This window comes from Gymnodraco acuticeps, unplaced genomic scaffold, assembly GCF_902827175.1.
Source record: "Gymnodraco acuticeps unplaced genomic scaffold, fGymAcu1.1, whole genome shotgun sequence".
NCBI classification, from domain to species: Eukaryota; Metazoa; Chordata; class Actinopteri; order Perciformes; family Bathydraconidae; genus Gymnodraco; species Gymnodraco acuticeps.
In genome coordinates, this window is record NW_022991569.1 from 731753 (window position 1) to 747699 (window position 15947).

A 15947-nucleotide genomic window follows, 5' to 3' on the forward strand; every position below is an offset into this window, starting at 1 on the left:
AGCGTGTGGTGGATGTGGTGAAAGTACAGGCAGGTGGAGAATGAGGGAGCATATATGCTAGCTGACAACACCGTGGACCACGGTAACTTTTTGGAGCTCATCCTTTTATTAGGAAAGTATGATGTCTGCTTAAAAGAGCATCTGGATGATTGCGTAGAGAAGAGCAAGAAATTGCACCAATCCAACAAAAGGTAGAGGGTCTCTCATCACCCTACTCTCCAAAACTACTGTTAACTCCATAATAGAAACTGTTGGTAGTCTAATCAAAGAAAGTATCTCCAATCAGGGCCGTATCCAGGATTTCCTAAATACCGAGGTCCAAACATGTTAGGGGGGTTCGGGCGGAACCCCCCGAGATTTTTGGGATTTTCATGATCTCGTTAGGTGTTTTTTAAGTCCTGTGGGGGGTCACAAATTGGATAATATATTGATTTCAAACCAAGTCAGTGGGCTGCAGCATACATTATTTTTGAAAGTGTAATGCATAAGAATCAGTTGATTGTTACTATTAATGATCTGGACATGCAGAAGAGGCTAAAATGATCACAACACATTGTCAACATTCACTTTCCATGTCTCTCTCCTTTCCATAACCTGCAGCCTCTCTTCCATCTTCTTTAGTCTCTCTGTCTTCTTCCTGTTCATTACTCTCTCTGTCCTCTACTCTTTCTCTTTGTTCAATCTCTCCCTCGTTGTTCACTTTTTGCTCCTCCTCACTTGTCGCTCCTGCCAGTGAATTAAAAGCAATTCAGCAATTTAGTTTATTTCACTCGTTTGTTTGCATTCTTTTTTTATTTAAATCTGTTTTGTTTGATTCTCAAAAGAGAACAAAGATGTAAGCAAATGGTGTTTTATACAATTGTATGTTATTATGACATCATAACTGCAATAGATGTATGTTGTTTTAAAATGATGCCTATTGTAAATGAAGATTATTGTTATACATAGATAGATAAATAGATGGGCTTATTAAGCCTACATTATTTTGTGTGACTGTACCTGCAGTTCCTCCCTGACTTCCATCACTTTCTCTCTCTCTCTCTCTCTCTCTGCCTGTCCTGTCTCTTCCGTACCAAAGCTGAGCTTTGACTGACGTAGTCTTTTCATTATATCTGAGTCAGTGTAAAAAGAAAACAATACAATGTTATATCTTCAATGTTTTACTCAAATTGAAATGAAAGAAAAGCATTACGTTTGTTAAAACGTAATCCTTCTGACATTGGATGAATGTAATTAACTTTAGCTCTCTAGCTAGTTTATTCACGCTATTTAAACCAAAGTATATACTATAGCTGCAATATAAGTTAGTGTGCATGTTGTCGGACGTCCACTGACTAACGTAGAGCGTTCACACAGGATCTGCTGGTCCTATGATGTGCTGATGAACAGAAACACAAGCAGCCCGCTGGACTCAGATCTCTAGATACCTCATCACTCCTTCGCTGCTCCGGTTCAAGTCCGGGCTGCGGAGGTTTGTTGATACATGTCGTCTTCTTCTGTTTGCTTTAATCGAGGCTACGTAGTTATGCAGCGCCCCCATCGTCAGTAAATGTAAGTAATACAAAGAACCCCGTTTAGTGCAATTATTTCACAAGTTTTGTTATATACACAACTCGAAAAATATTACCGAGGTCCGGACCTCGGTGACCTCAATGGTAGATACGGCCATGTCTCCAGTGATGTCCAGAAGGCCGGAATGTTTTCTGTTCAGCTGGACACAACACAAGACAGAACTTCTCAGGAACAGTGTTCAGTAATCTTAAGATATGTCAATGAGACTGTGCAAGAGAGGCTTGTGGCTTTAGTGAAGTGCCATGCATCCACCGGACAATACTTTGTGAACTTGCTCTCAGAGGTCTTAGAGCATCTGAAACTGGACAAGGGTATGTGTATAGGTAATGCAACAGATGGAGCATCCAATATGCAAGGCCGGTACAAAGGATTTTCTGCACTGATGACCTCCCAGTCACCTACTCATGTCCATGTGTGGTGCTATGCTCATGTTCTTAATCTTGTCCTGGCTGAAACTACCCAAACTGTAATCGAATGTGGAACACTTTTCAACCTAATCAATGACATAGCAGTGTTTATCAGGGAGTCGTATCAGAGGGTCAATCTGTGGGAGAAACAAGCCCAAGACAAGAGCCACAGGCGCCTCTCCCCAATTGGACAGACAAGATGGTGGGCAAAGCACGAAGCTGTCAGAAAGGTGTTTGGAAATTTCAATAAACCAGAGAAAGGCCTCTTTATTGATGTAGTGCTCACACTGGCAGCCATAGAACAGAAGGCACATGAAAAGCCAACTGTACGGGACAAAGCACGAGGCTTTAAAGAGGGCCTCCTGAGATTTGAGACAGTGTTAACAGCACAGATATTCCTGAGACTATTTGAAAAAACCACTCCGCTGTCCAAGTACCTCCAGACACAAAAGATGGACATCCTTTCCGCCCATCGAATGGTGAGTGCCAAGAAAGTCTCAAAAGCATCGCCAGGGATTTCAAAACTGTGAAAGCAGCTGCAGACACGTTTGCCAAATGGACAAATGAAAACATTGAGGAGAGGGAGGAAGGAACAGACATTGAAGTGGCGGTTGCACTACCTCAGAAAAGAACAAAGAAAAGAAGCAGGGCTGAAGAGATGTCTCCAGATGAAGCACTAAGCGATGCAGAGAGAGCATATGAAGTAAATGTACACAACGCTATTCTGGACACAGCAATCGAGACAATCCACAGGAGGTTTATGACACATGGAACTCTCTTTGCTGACTTAGCATGGCTGGACCCTAGGAACTTCAGTCAGATCAGAACCACGCCGCTCCCAAATACTGCACTCAAAGACCTCAGTAATTGTCTTATCAGATTTGACAGCAGGGCTACAGTGGAGAATCTACAGTCAGAGCTGATAGCAGAGTTTCCGTTAGAATATTTTTTCGCTGGTCAACATGTCCGTTAAAGTTTAAATCTTCCGGACACAATTAGAAAAGTTCCGGTCAAAGGTGTTATTTGTTATTTATTGAACTTTAAAACGAATTGATATGATTCGATATTAAACAAACGAATTATAGTAGATTAACTACATTATTCAAAAGTGTACAGTAATTTACAATAACACGGGAATAATAAACGGAGCGCGCTCTCCCTCTCCTGACAGCCCTTCAGTATCATGCAGCTCGCGGATCAGTAATGAGTGACCCGACAGTAAAACTAAACATATCTATAACTAGTTCAGGTAGTTTGAGAGGTCATTCAAATAGCTACGTGTGATATTCTAACCTGAAGTGTGTGTTTTGTTCCGCTCACCGCTGCATGTGATCAGAGCTGCGTGTCGACTCGTCAGCAGCAGCTGATCTCTCTCTCCCGTCAGATTAGACTCGTGTTTATGTCCATATCGATCAGATCCAGCTAGTTCTAGCTAATGATAGGACTACCTGTTTATTAAAAGACACCTCAACAATAAGCATCGCTATGCAACCGGGTGAGGCCGCAAAGTATAGCGCAGCATTATGCATTTGTTTACATGCCCACCGGAACCCCAAGGCATTACCAACAGATCAACGCACAATCAACCCATACAGGACATTAGACATTATAATTGACTATTCTTGTCTGTCACATAAGTGGCGCAAGTTGCGCAACTGATGCAATATTGCGCTAAGGGGAAATTATTTTGACCGGACACTTTGACCGGAGAGATTTAGATTTGCCGGTCTTCAGAATATTTTACCGGTCATAGTCCGGTAATTACCGGCTAACGGGAACTCTGGCTGATAGGTTTAGCTGGACAGTGGGACAGGCTTAAAGCATCACATGTGGAAGAATATAAGACCAGAACACATTTTATGACCAACTTATGCAGAAATCCAGGTAATTCCAAAGGGTTCACATACTTTTTCTTGCAACTGTAAGTTCCTGCTGACCCTTTCCCCTAACTCAACTTTTTTGTTGATGGCCAGCGCGCACGGGACGGAGGAGATGAGATGTGGCTTCATCCTCTGATGTGTGAGGAGGAGGAAAGAAGCCATCCAAAGGTATCACTCTCGATCTAAAAGAGCTTGTGATAACCTTTGGCATAAAAGCCGGGTTAGAGCGCAAAACAGCTGAGCTGCCATCTCCTTGGATCTGGAGACATGACGGAGCAACAGAGAGAGCAGACCAATCACTCACCCTTTTAGCTGATGTCAGAGCCAAGAGCAGAGCCACTTTGGCTGACAATAACCTCAGGGGAACCTGATCTAAAGTTTCAAATGGAGCTTTACTCAGTGCGCGTAACACTAAAGCCAAAAACCCATTGAGGCGCCAAAGCACGTGACACAGGTCTGAGTCACTGTGCTCCCCGTAGAAAACATTTTGTCAGCGGATGACTAAACACCGTGCTGACCCCAATCTACGTGGCAAGATGAAATGGCAGCAGCATATGTTTCGACCGTGCTATAAGCCAATTCCTGTCCAGCAACAGCTGGAGGAACGACAGCACGAGGCAGGGGGCCCAACGGGGTCCAGGCTTTTCCCTACACACCAAACGGAACATTGTCCATTTGGCTGTGTAGGATGTGTGTTCAGCAGCTGCGCTGATCGAACACCTCCCTGGCGATTTATGTAGGCCGCCGCTGCTTTGTTGTCTGTTCGAATCAACACATGTTGATTGTACAGCAACAGGGCGAAGTGCTGGATTACTTTCCATATAGTAATTCCAGCACGTTTATATGGAGAGACATGTGAGCCAGCCACTGTCCCCCCACTGCCTGCGACATGCACGTTCCTCAGTCTGCGAGAGATGCATCTGTGAACACTGCGGTATGTGACGTCACTCTGCTCAGGGGCACCCCCACTGACGTGGAGATTTTTCCAGTAGGTCAAATCCAAAACCACGGAAGGAGGAATGTACACCATGCGTCTCCTCTGACGCACGGGGTCGATGCACAGGCGAATAAACCACCTCTGGAGTCTCCTCACTATGAAGGAGACCCAGGGGGATCACCACGTGACCAGCTGACATCATGCCCAACAGCTGCATCACGGAGAGGGGTGTCACCGCCCCGCGGGGTATGACGCGCCAGAGGAGAGCTGTCACTTTCTCCCCTCTCCGCTGTGAGAGTCGCGCTCTCATGCGGGCTGAGTTCAATTCCACTCCCAGTTAAAAAGATAACCTGGGAGGGACGAGGACAGCTCTTCTTCCAGTTGATACTGAAACCCAGGTTTGACAGATGAGATACGAACTGTATCGTCTGTAAGCCGCTTCCTACCTTCCTGGAGCGAGCCAGCCACAGCCGGTCGTCCAGGCAAAATAACACTCTCATCCCCATTCTGAGTAGCTGCTTCAACAGTCACTTTGAAAAAGTGCGTGGAGCCAGGAATGAGAAACGCAGGAAATTGCTGTGTTTCGGGATAATGGTTACGTGGAGGAATGCATCCTTCAGGATTATGGATGTGAACCAGTCTCCCTGGTGAACACTCCAGCACCTGTTTGATCGTCAGCATGGGAAAAGGCCATTTCCTTGTTAGACACTGACAGATCGAGGATGGGTCTCATTCCCCCTGCCCCGTCTCCTTCGGGACCAGAAAATACCAGGAGTAAAAAAACCCTGATTTTCTTCCCCATGAGGAACCCTGGAAAAAAGCTTTCTTTTAACAAGAGTTCCTGCCGCTCTGCACGGAGCGCGAGACACTGTTCCTGGGATGACAGGACTTCCTGTATCCCGTAGAACTGCGGGGGGGAGAGGCGAACTGCAGAGACTACCCTCTGCCCATCCGCCTGCTCATCCATCTGTCCATCAGACACACTCGCCGCCACCCTGAGTACCATACAGTACTCTGATAGCGCCGGGTGTACATTCTCTGGATGTGCTGTGGTTGGTGGCAAACCACGCCAGAGCCCTCCACACGCTGCATTTCACACAGGCTCTCAATATGTCGCCGTTTAGGAGAAGACTCGTAAACCGCGCGTTCACGCTCAACATCACTAAGGGATGAGCGGAGGTGTGTGCAGTGCTGTCCACACAATACGTAATAATGGCCCTCCGTGGGCTTATTATGACCGTGGGTAGGAGGTGTCTGAGACAGAGGAAAAATCCGTGCTGCCTAAACCCAAAAAGTTTAAGGTAGACGGATTGAATAGTAAGCCCTGCTGTTTTATTAACCGATAAGTAAAAAAAAACAGCCGGCTTAGGCAGCGAGCCATGCTGCCAAGTAACCAATAGGCTATTGGCAGCCGGCTTAACCGGGAAGCCTTGCTGCATATTATCTTCCATATGTCCATTGAACACACGCGCCGCCACTCAGCACGCCAACCTGCTCTGGATGTGCTGTGGTTGTTATGGTGACGAGCCACGCCAGAGCCCTCCAGACGCTGCATTTCACACAGGCTCTCATTATGTCCACTGTAACACATTTTCCTGTCAAATAACAGTAAAGTGCCGGCAGTCTCTTCACAGACGCCTGCACTTCACTGTAATACCACAGTACTCATACTGTGAAATGAATTTACAGTCTCTTACTGTAAAAATTAAAATACAGTATACTGCTGCATTTTTTCAATTAACCGTAAAATACTGGCAGCAGAGACGCCAGCAATACACTGACATTATACAGTATTCATACTGTTGAACAATTTCAGTTTATTACTGTAAAAAATTAAATAATTCACAGTAACATTCTGGTTAGGGGGCTGCCAGTAGATTAGTGTTGAAAATTGGCTGCAAAATAACAGCAATTGCTTACAGTGTTAAACTGGACACCGAGGTGCGTTCACGCTCAACACCCCTAATACCTCATTCACACCAACGGTGTTTCAGGGCCGGTTCGGAGCTGGAGCTTGAAAAGCACCGGGTTTTCCTCTTCACACCGCAGCGGAGCAGCCTCTTAGCTCCGGAATCCGGTTTGTTTCAAGCACCAAAAAATTGTCCGGCCAGAGCAAAAGCACCGCATACGTCACGCTTACGTCGAGGCGGGGGCAGAGACAGATCAACTCCTGAACAACAACAAGAAGCCAGCGTTTTATCCAGTTTGTACAACGATGGAGAAACTTAACAAGAGTTTCAGAGTTTCAGTGTTTCTGCCATAGACTGTATATATAAAGGTTTCTGCTCATGGTGAAGCAACGTGTCTGCGTGTTAAGGTGGAACCTGAGCATTCACGTTGATCACCTCTCATTATAACTCATTATAAATCTATAAAACTATAAATATTAAACTTTACTTCACGTGTTCATTTGAGAACAGCTGTTACATACCTGGGTGAAGGTTACAGTTCATTTAAATGAAAGATACAAAGTTACTCCACACTCATGGTTCAGTCCACCTTAAGAAATAAGACCGACCTCGGAAGCAGTTGTGTTTTAAAAAAACCTTTATTGACACGAGTACACTTTTTTATAAGAATATAACTAAACCACAGACTCCGGAAAAGCTGCAGATAGAGCCATAACAAATGAATGCAACTGATTTCATCCGCGCAGTTTGGCTTTATGAAGCAGGCACGCAAACGGTTACGTCATGACGCAAACGATGACGCAACGACGCATTACCAGTCGGACTCTGGGCGGTGTGAAAAGAGCTAGAGCTAAACCGAAGAACTGGTTCTGAACCTGAAAAGCTCTAGCACGGAGCTTGAACCGGAGTTGCGTTGGTGTGAATGAGGTATAAGGGATGAGCGGAGCTGTGTGCAGTGCTGTCCTCACTGTACTAATGGCACTCGTGGGCTCATTACGACCGTATGTAGGAGGTATGTTTGGGACAGAGGAGAAAAACCGAGCTGCCTAAAAACCAATAGGTTTTAAAGACAGCCGATTTATGCACCGAGCCATGCTGCCTATAACCGACAGGTTAGGGGCAGCCGGCTTACCCGATGGGCCTTGCTGCTTATTATTATCCATCTGTCCATCGAACACACGCGTCGCCACTCTGAGTAATATTCTGAAAGCGCGCGACATGCTCTGGATGTGCTGTGGTTGTCATGGTGACGAGCCACGTCAGAGCCTCCACACGCTGCATCTCACACCGGCTCTCATCATGTCGCCGTTTAGGAGAAGGCTCGTAAACCGGACATTGAGGCGCGTTCACGCTCAAACCCGCTTGAGGAATGAACGGTGTGTGGAGGCATATCTGTGACATAGGAAACAAGCCCGTGCTGTCTAATCAACCGACAGGTTTTAAAGACAGCCGGTTTGTGCCGCGAGCCCTGCTGCCTAATAACCGACAGGCGATGAGGCAGCCGCTATGAGGCAGCCGCTTATGTCATCCGGAGGAGAGCTCTCCTGGACCGGGGGAACGGGGAGATCTCATTAGGCGGCTGCCTTTCCGATGATCTCCGGGAGTTCCTGGAGAATACCGCCTATACGGCAGAGCCGAGATGGCGGATAGAGGGACCCGGTGACCCGGTGTCAGCCCGGCAGCCGAACCTATAGGCTCGGCTGCCGGGCCGACACCGGGCCCCGCCCTGTCTCCCCCGTCCGGAGGAGAGGGAGGATGGGGCCGGGGGAACCACATGGTGATCCGTGAATGGAGGGGAAGGAGTCGCCTGACTGCTGCCCGCCACTCGGATCCAATAATCAAGGGCTTGGTCCACAGAGTAAGACTCCTGGACTAGCCAATCATCCCCGGCCGCAGCCGCGAGAGCGTTCGCTCTCTGCCGTCTGTGTGCCAGAGGGAGACGGACACAATGAGTGCACGACACCTGGGGAGTGAGAGCCGCGTTTGCGTGCTCCAATCCCCGGCAGGACTCACCTGTATCGTCTGTGTAAAGCCGCTTCCTCCCTGGAGCAAGCCAGCCACAGCCGGTCGTAAGTCATATGTCGGCTAACACCGAGCCCCGCCCTGTCTCCCCCGTCCGGAGGAGAGGGAGGATGGGGCCAGGGTGAAATGTTTGCTTTCTAGTATACAGCTCTGAAAAGAGCTTGTGCCTGTACAGTGCTTCTGCAACGGAGTGCTGAAGAAAAATGGGAGCAGATTGTAGGGACTACTTCGTATTTATACGGAAGTGAGTCCGTAGGTGGGGCCCACGTCATAGGTGGGCGTGGATTAAGTCTGTCAGTGCTGCACACGTGCAGTGGGATTACCCAATAGCGATAGCCTTAGAGGGCGAAGCCTTATACGAAATAGAACGGTGCCAGCAGCAGGGACCGTGTTGTTAGCATCTGGTTAGCTAACTGCACTAACGGAAATACGGAGCTGTTGGTTCCACAACAAGCTGGAGGAGAGTCCTCTCCTCTCAGACAGAGAGGCTCAGGTGAGCTAAAGGACTCTCTGAGTGTTTAGATAGTTAACTTTAGTCTAAGTTATCTCAGTGGGTCTCAAACGGTTTGGTCACAAATTATTCAAAAGATTATTTCCGCGGCACACCTTCATATGATCATTATAGTTATAAAACAAATAAGAGAATAAAGGAAAAACAGTTATGAAATACTATATGGCAGTAAAACAAGAATACAGTTTGAAAGGAGAGTGATTTGTAAGATATCCATAAAGAAAAAGAACATCTGCTTACAGTTGTGTTTTATCTGGGTGTTGAGAGATGTATCCATAGATCTCTTAATGTTGCTCTCAAAGTGCTCCAGATTGATGCTTTCAACTTCAATATTTAAAAAAAATCTTCCCGGGGAGCATGCCCCCGGACCCCCCTAGAGGAGGTCAGGTCCGCTCCCCACTCCTGAAAAATAGCACTTTACCCCTGCCTATATGCCGTGAGCTGATTATCGAGCCTTCATTGTAACAGTCGCGGGTGTACTGTGTGTTTGCGTGTGGGGAGTGCTTTTGTGTGTGCTCTATAGTGCCCGTAATAGTGTTCACTGGAGTCCAACACCTCAGCACCCCCACTCAAAATACCTTCCCGCGCCTCTGAGTGTCTGACTCCATTATAACAGTTTTCTTTATTTTTTCTCTTCTCTTAACTGAATAGTCCTGTCTTTAAGTAGGCCTATAATACAATGTAAAGTCCTGTTCCTGCACCATTTGAAGGCTTCAAAACAGGCATTTTTGCTGTATGTGTTTGGAGAAATTACACAATCAATGGCCCAGAATTGAACTTTATAAACTATGAATATTGTGGTGCTTGAAGAAATACAGACTGGCTAGGCCGGCCAGGATATATATATATGCCTTTTTTGGAGCCCTTTTTTGCAATATTTATTAAAATGTCACTAGTTATTTAAACAAACAACTATCTGAGGATAATACAAGCAACCATAAAACGCCCCTTATCTAGAGAGCCATTGAAGCCCATGAAGACAAATCTGTTCATCTGCTATTAATGAAGTTGCCACGTGTTTTCAAATTCAAGTTAAGGCACTATCTGTGCAGAACATTATAAATATTCTTAATTTGCAGTATTTTAATTTAAAAGTGTTCAGAAAGACTGCATCAATGATATGCTATATATCTATACATCTATATAATATCAATATTGATATTAACTTCAACCAAAGTCAATTTAAATAGCAGGCAAAAATGGGTTAATATGGATGTGGTGTTTGATATAGTTTACGTTCAATTGCAACTATTGTAGGCAGAAAAACGTATATTGACTAAAACTTTTAAAATTATTTACTATAATTTAGAAAGGTTTTTGTGAGAAATTATTTCAAAAGTAAACTTTTTCATTTTATATTTAAATTTGAAATGTTTGCACACAACATTATTAATGTATACATTTGTATACATTTTTTCTATTATGAATCAATTTATTTTATCGTATTTCCTTGAGGCTGGGGAAGATATCCAGCATGTGGTTCAACATGCAAATGTTGTAATACAAGTATAAGTATAACATGAAAAAGGAAATAAAATACGTTTAGTAGGAGGATGAGGATTTATTTTCTCTCACCTTGTAATTACACAATCAAACAATCTATAATTTAGCTCTGACCTTCACTATAAAAAAAAGCTCTATTGACTGACATGCAATGACTGGGACTGATGGAAGAATCTGCGAGGATTGAGCAGAGAAATAATCCTATTTAAAAGACAGTAGCTTCATCCAACAATATCAGTCTCATGAAGAAAGGTGTTTTAACGCTGATTCAAAATAGCAGAGATGCATTCTTGTTCTCAGGACGAGACATTGACAGAGGATTACTCAAAAAGTACACAGTAAGTACTTCATAGTACTTGTTGTGGGAGTAGTTTCACTAGTAGCCTACTGAGTCCAACAGGATCGATCTCACGAAGAACTAATGGCAGAAAAAATAATAACAAACTCGAGAGACGGCTGAGCAGAACGCAGTGCAGAATCGCTGTATAGTTCAAATCTCCTAACAATGTTGTCCATTTTAGACACAAGCCTATTATATTTACAGCCCTTAATAACGTCATTTTCTGGGCTCAATATGTGTCTTGGCCGTTTTCGTTGTGAAAACAAATGGACCGTAGATACACGGATTGACCGTCCTCATCTGCACTCTTATTTTGTAAGGTAACTTCCGGTCGCAGAATATGAAAAACCGGTAGTTTTTTTGTTTCTGTTTGCTAGTGATTTTATTTTTTGTTTTGAGAAGTAGAAAATGAAAATCATCCCGTTTTTTAAGTTTAGTAAATCCCTTTTTGACCATGATAAAGAAAAACGCCTTGTATTTAAAACGAAAATTAAATATCCAGTCGTTTTTTGTTTTTGAATATCCATTTGTGAAAAGAAAATCCAATGACCAAAACATACACTGACCATCCATGTTTGGTTCCAAAGGCATTCATTTCCACCGTGACAGAACAAGACAGGGATTATTTTTTAAGAACATACATTACTATTGTAAGTGTTGCACAAACACATACTGAACATATACATTTTCCCTTTGTTTTCTTTTAATGAGTTCACTCAAGAATGATCAAGATACGAGATGACATCATATTGTGCTGCACACTCCTCATAACCTCCAACACTTCAGGAGTTTCTGTCAATATATCAGTATGTAGTGTCTCTACTGGGACATGTCTCCATGCTTTAATGCTCAAGAGGCCAGTCTGCTCTGATTGCTTAACTTGCCGGCTCTGTTGTGATTAGTCAACCACTCTTAGAGATGTTACGGACCTTAGCCAATCACATACAATGTTTTGGAGCGCTAGCCAATAGAAGTGCGAGTGTTACATAGTGATGTCACTATGTTCCGGAAGTAAACAAAGGAGTTACATGTAGGCTTTTCAGACAAGGGAGATTTTAGCCTTTGAAGACCATATACATGCACTAAAACCTATAGAACACACTACAGGAGAGGAAAAGCCCAAGAAGCAGAATAGGGCCTCTGTCTGTTCCTATACACACAGACGTTTGTTTAAAATGTAAAACATATTGAGTGGATTAAGTCCAAGGGAGTTGAAATGAACTGAGTGAGGTTTGTTTGGTCTGGTCTAAACGCTGTTCTTCAACTGAGTGTATGGACTAAAAAAAAAACAAAGTGACCAATTAATCTTATTAGTTTCTTACAAGTTAGGATTTTATAGACAATAAATGATTTAATTAATGATATAACAGTACCATAATCATGTTTTACACAATAATGTTCGCATACTATAGTATCTTATATTGATGAATGGAATGTAGGTATGATTCAAACTAATTCAGAATGATGAGATTTTGAGACTAAATGTATTTTATTCTCAGCCTTCCTGTGTTAAACCCTCACATATGACGGAGTGTAAGGGATACCTTGTTGCGTGAGTTATTACAGGTGAGGTTGGACAGGATGCCAGTTGCACACGTCAACATGTTGACATCGTCTGAGCCCAGCTGGGTGACTAGAATCTGCAGCAGACCGTCTAATCCTTCCTTCACAGAGAACAACAAACAAATCACAGCAGTGATAGAAGCACAGCCTCATACACAACACAGATTTACAACTAAGCCACTGATAACAAACAAACACAGTTAGATCCATCTCACTTGCCAGAGGAGGTTATGTGTTAGTTCAGGTTTGTCTCTCTGTCAGCAGCATTACAGAAAAATTACTGTCCCCATTTTTACAAAACACAAATAATTGTTCTCTTTTGTTAACATTCAAGACACATCCCATTATGTTCACAGGACAAAGCATATGATAATATATCAGCAGGCATGTAAACTAATGGCAGAGAAATCACAGGTTACACCCTACAGTAATACACATGTCTACATTTCTGATGCTATTGTTAAAGTATGGAGATATTTAAACATTTAAAAATGTAGAATTATTTGGCTATTATTCAGGTCAACAAACCCACAATAAGCCCAATGACAGCTTCCCAATTATGTTTTTTTTCAAAGAGCTTATACACAATTGTAACACAAACTGTGACCCTTTAGATAATTTCACTGCTGTTAATAAATCAAATATTTAATCTGATGTAACAAAGATTTCCATGCTTTCCGTATGCGTATTAACGCTCAGCAAACAGAGAGAGCTCATCGGGCTTTGGGTTACATTTAGTCTGTGTGGCCAATAGGAAGCCTCAATGCCGATTTCCCCCCTCCCCTTTGTTAGTTGGAGCCATTTAGGATCGAAATAATTAGGACAATTGTGGATCAGTCGCTAGTTAACTTTCAGTGTCACTAGTTAAGCTGACCAGTTTGGTGCTACAAGTGCAGTGTCTAGCATCACAAGAAGAAACAAAGCACCTCTATAGGCCACATCAAGGCTTATGTTGGAACTTGTCAGACCAAAGTCCTACTAGTTGTATAAAAAAGTAACTAGTACAAGCTTTTGTCCAACAAGTAAGAAGAAACTATTGTGACCAAATGTGACCTGCTCTATCGAAATCAGTCGCATTGACCCGAAGACACATTTTGAGTTGTATACACTTCTGGAAAGAGGATATTCCTAGCTTTCTAATGATATCAGGATTGTTTTTGTACTCCAGATATTAAGCGAAATATGTCACATTATATAATGACTGTCACCGAGTCATCATTTTGAGAAAAAGGCCTTTAAAGTTTCCTCTTCTCTGGAATCCATCGATCTGATTGATTAGCGGAGCAAATGATCAAAATACTACGGAGGGAAGATATTTTCGTTTGGATTACTGGTCTGGGGGAAACTCGCGAGTGTGTGTGTATGTGTGTGTATACGTGTGCGTGTGTGTGTGTTTGTGTAATTTTGCGTTTGTGTGTATTGTGTTTGTTTCCCGGGGGAAAGCACTCACGAGAAACACCGGCTGTTGTTATGCCTGCTGTGACGTTAAGTTACTCCGTTCTCCGCTTGTAATTATGCCGAAGCTTCAAAGTTGTATTTATCATCTGAATTTGCCGAAACAAGTTTAATATTCTGAAAGCCAAGACTTTGTTTATTTGAAATCAGATTAAAACAAACTGTAACGGACCCTGCCGTGTTATCTATGATTACTATACGCCTTACATTCATAATGTCAGCCGGAGGGAGGGGGGGGGGCGGCGCTGCGGAAGAGCAGATTGCCTGTCATCTTCCCTTTACAAGCTTAAAGAATGTATTTATTGTGTGAGTTTGGAAATAAAAGTTTCATATTCTGAAAGCCAAGACTATGTTTGTTTAAAATCAAACAAAACACCCAAACCCCGAAAAAATAGTTTTTTACACAAATCCACGTTTATTTTGAAATGAGCCGTTGAGACTTCCGACTGATTTCGATGGAGCGGGTCACATATGTCCAACTAGTTGAGAAAACTGCTATCTGATATCAAGGATATGGAATAAATACTAAAACAGCTAGTAGTAGTAGTATTTATCAGTAGAAGTATTCCGTTTTAGTACTTGTAGTTGAACCATTTTGTCTATTGCAGCATTCTACTGCAATATTATACTTTTATGTCGTGCAACAGTTTCAACTTAGGTACAATACATTTAATTAAAATCAACGGTTCAGTTTTTTTCAGTGTTAGAGGAGCTAAAGACTTTCATTGCAAAAACTACGCTGTAGATATTGTGCATATGACAAATAAAGCCTTCAAATCCTTTGATTCCCAGTAGCAGTAGTAGTAGTAGTATTATAGAGCATTTGTAGAGGATGAATGAGTACCTGCTTGGTGGCAGCGTCAGACAGATTGCGGAGCGTCCACAGACAGTTCTGGATCAGACGCTGACTGGAGCCTGTGAGATGCTGGCCCAAAGCCTGCATCCCTCCTGGACACAGATGAAAGCTAATTACAACAGATGTTTACAGACATACACTGAGGGTTTAAAAGCATGTTTACTGATGTATACAGACCAGCCTCCACGATCGCTGGTTTGTTGCTGGGACAGACGGACAGCACTTTGAGGACACGGCTGGTGGTCCACAGCAGCTTCTCATAGTTGTAGTTCCTCGTGATGTACACCAGACCCTCTGGGCCTCCATTGGCTAGGATGATCAGCTGACCAAAAACAGGAAGATGGAGGTGTATTTTTGTAATAATGGCCAAATTCAAAACCTCCCCCTACACCCTACCCCTACCCACTCCGTTTGCGGAGAGTCTACCACATTTATGTGTAGCATCTCTTTTTTGTCCAAGAGATGCTAATTTAAAACTGTTCTTATGAAAGTTAAGACACTTCCTGTTTCTGCCGGAGAGAGGGGAGTTTGTCCCAGAACTTGCCGATGTATTTACAACCCCCACCTGAAAGAAGGACCCTCATTCAGCTGTGAGTGTGACTAGAGACGGAGTTCACTCTGTACGGAGTGGGAGTGGTTGTGGGGGGGGGGGGGGGGGGGGGGGGGGGGGGTCCCTTCCAAAGCCCAGCTCCTGGACTCACCTTGCTCTCCTGGTTGCCGTAAGACAAGAGCTGCAGACAGTCGGTGGTGATGGCCAGGAATTTGGGGTTACTCTTCTTCAGTAATGGAACCATCCTCTGTAGGCCATCAGCGAGACGCACCGCCATCTTGGCCCCCTCCTGGTGCAGCAGCAGGTTGTGGAGGGTCGTGATGGCATAGAACAAGACTGACTCCACCGGGGAGCTGCGTGACGTCACAGATGGAAAAGAGAGAAAATAAGATAGAGATCATAAAGTGAACTAATTTCAAGGAGCATTAAGCAATCTGTGAC

At 43.8% G+C, this 15947-nt stretch overlaps 1 protein-coding gene across 1 annotated transcript in view; it reads right to left on the bottom strand.

Moving 5' to 3' along the window:
* Positions 1-15947, bottom strand: part of LOC117533591 (junction plakoglobin-like) — a 133442-nt gene that overhangs the window by 65952 nt on the left and 51543 nt on the right. The window contains exons 5-8 of the mRNA XM_034197416.1: positions 15658-15859; positions 15134-15278; positions 14945-15048; positions 12627-12746 (exon numbers count right to left, since the gene is read on the bottom strand). Coding sequence (XP_034053307.1) covers positions 12627-12746; positions 14945-15048; positions 15134-15278; positions 15658-15859 — 571 coding nt within the window. The remainder of the gene's footprint in view (positions 1-12626; positions 12747-14944; positions 15049-15133; positions 15279-15657; positions 15860-15947) is intronic.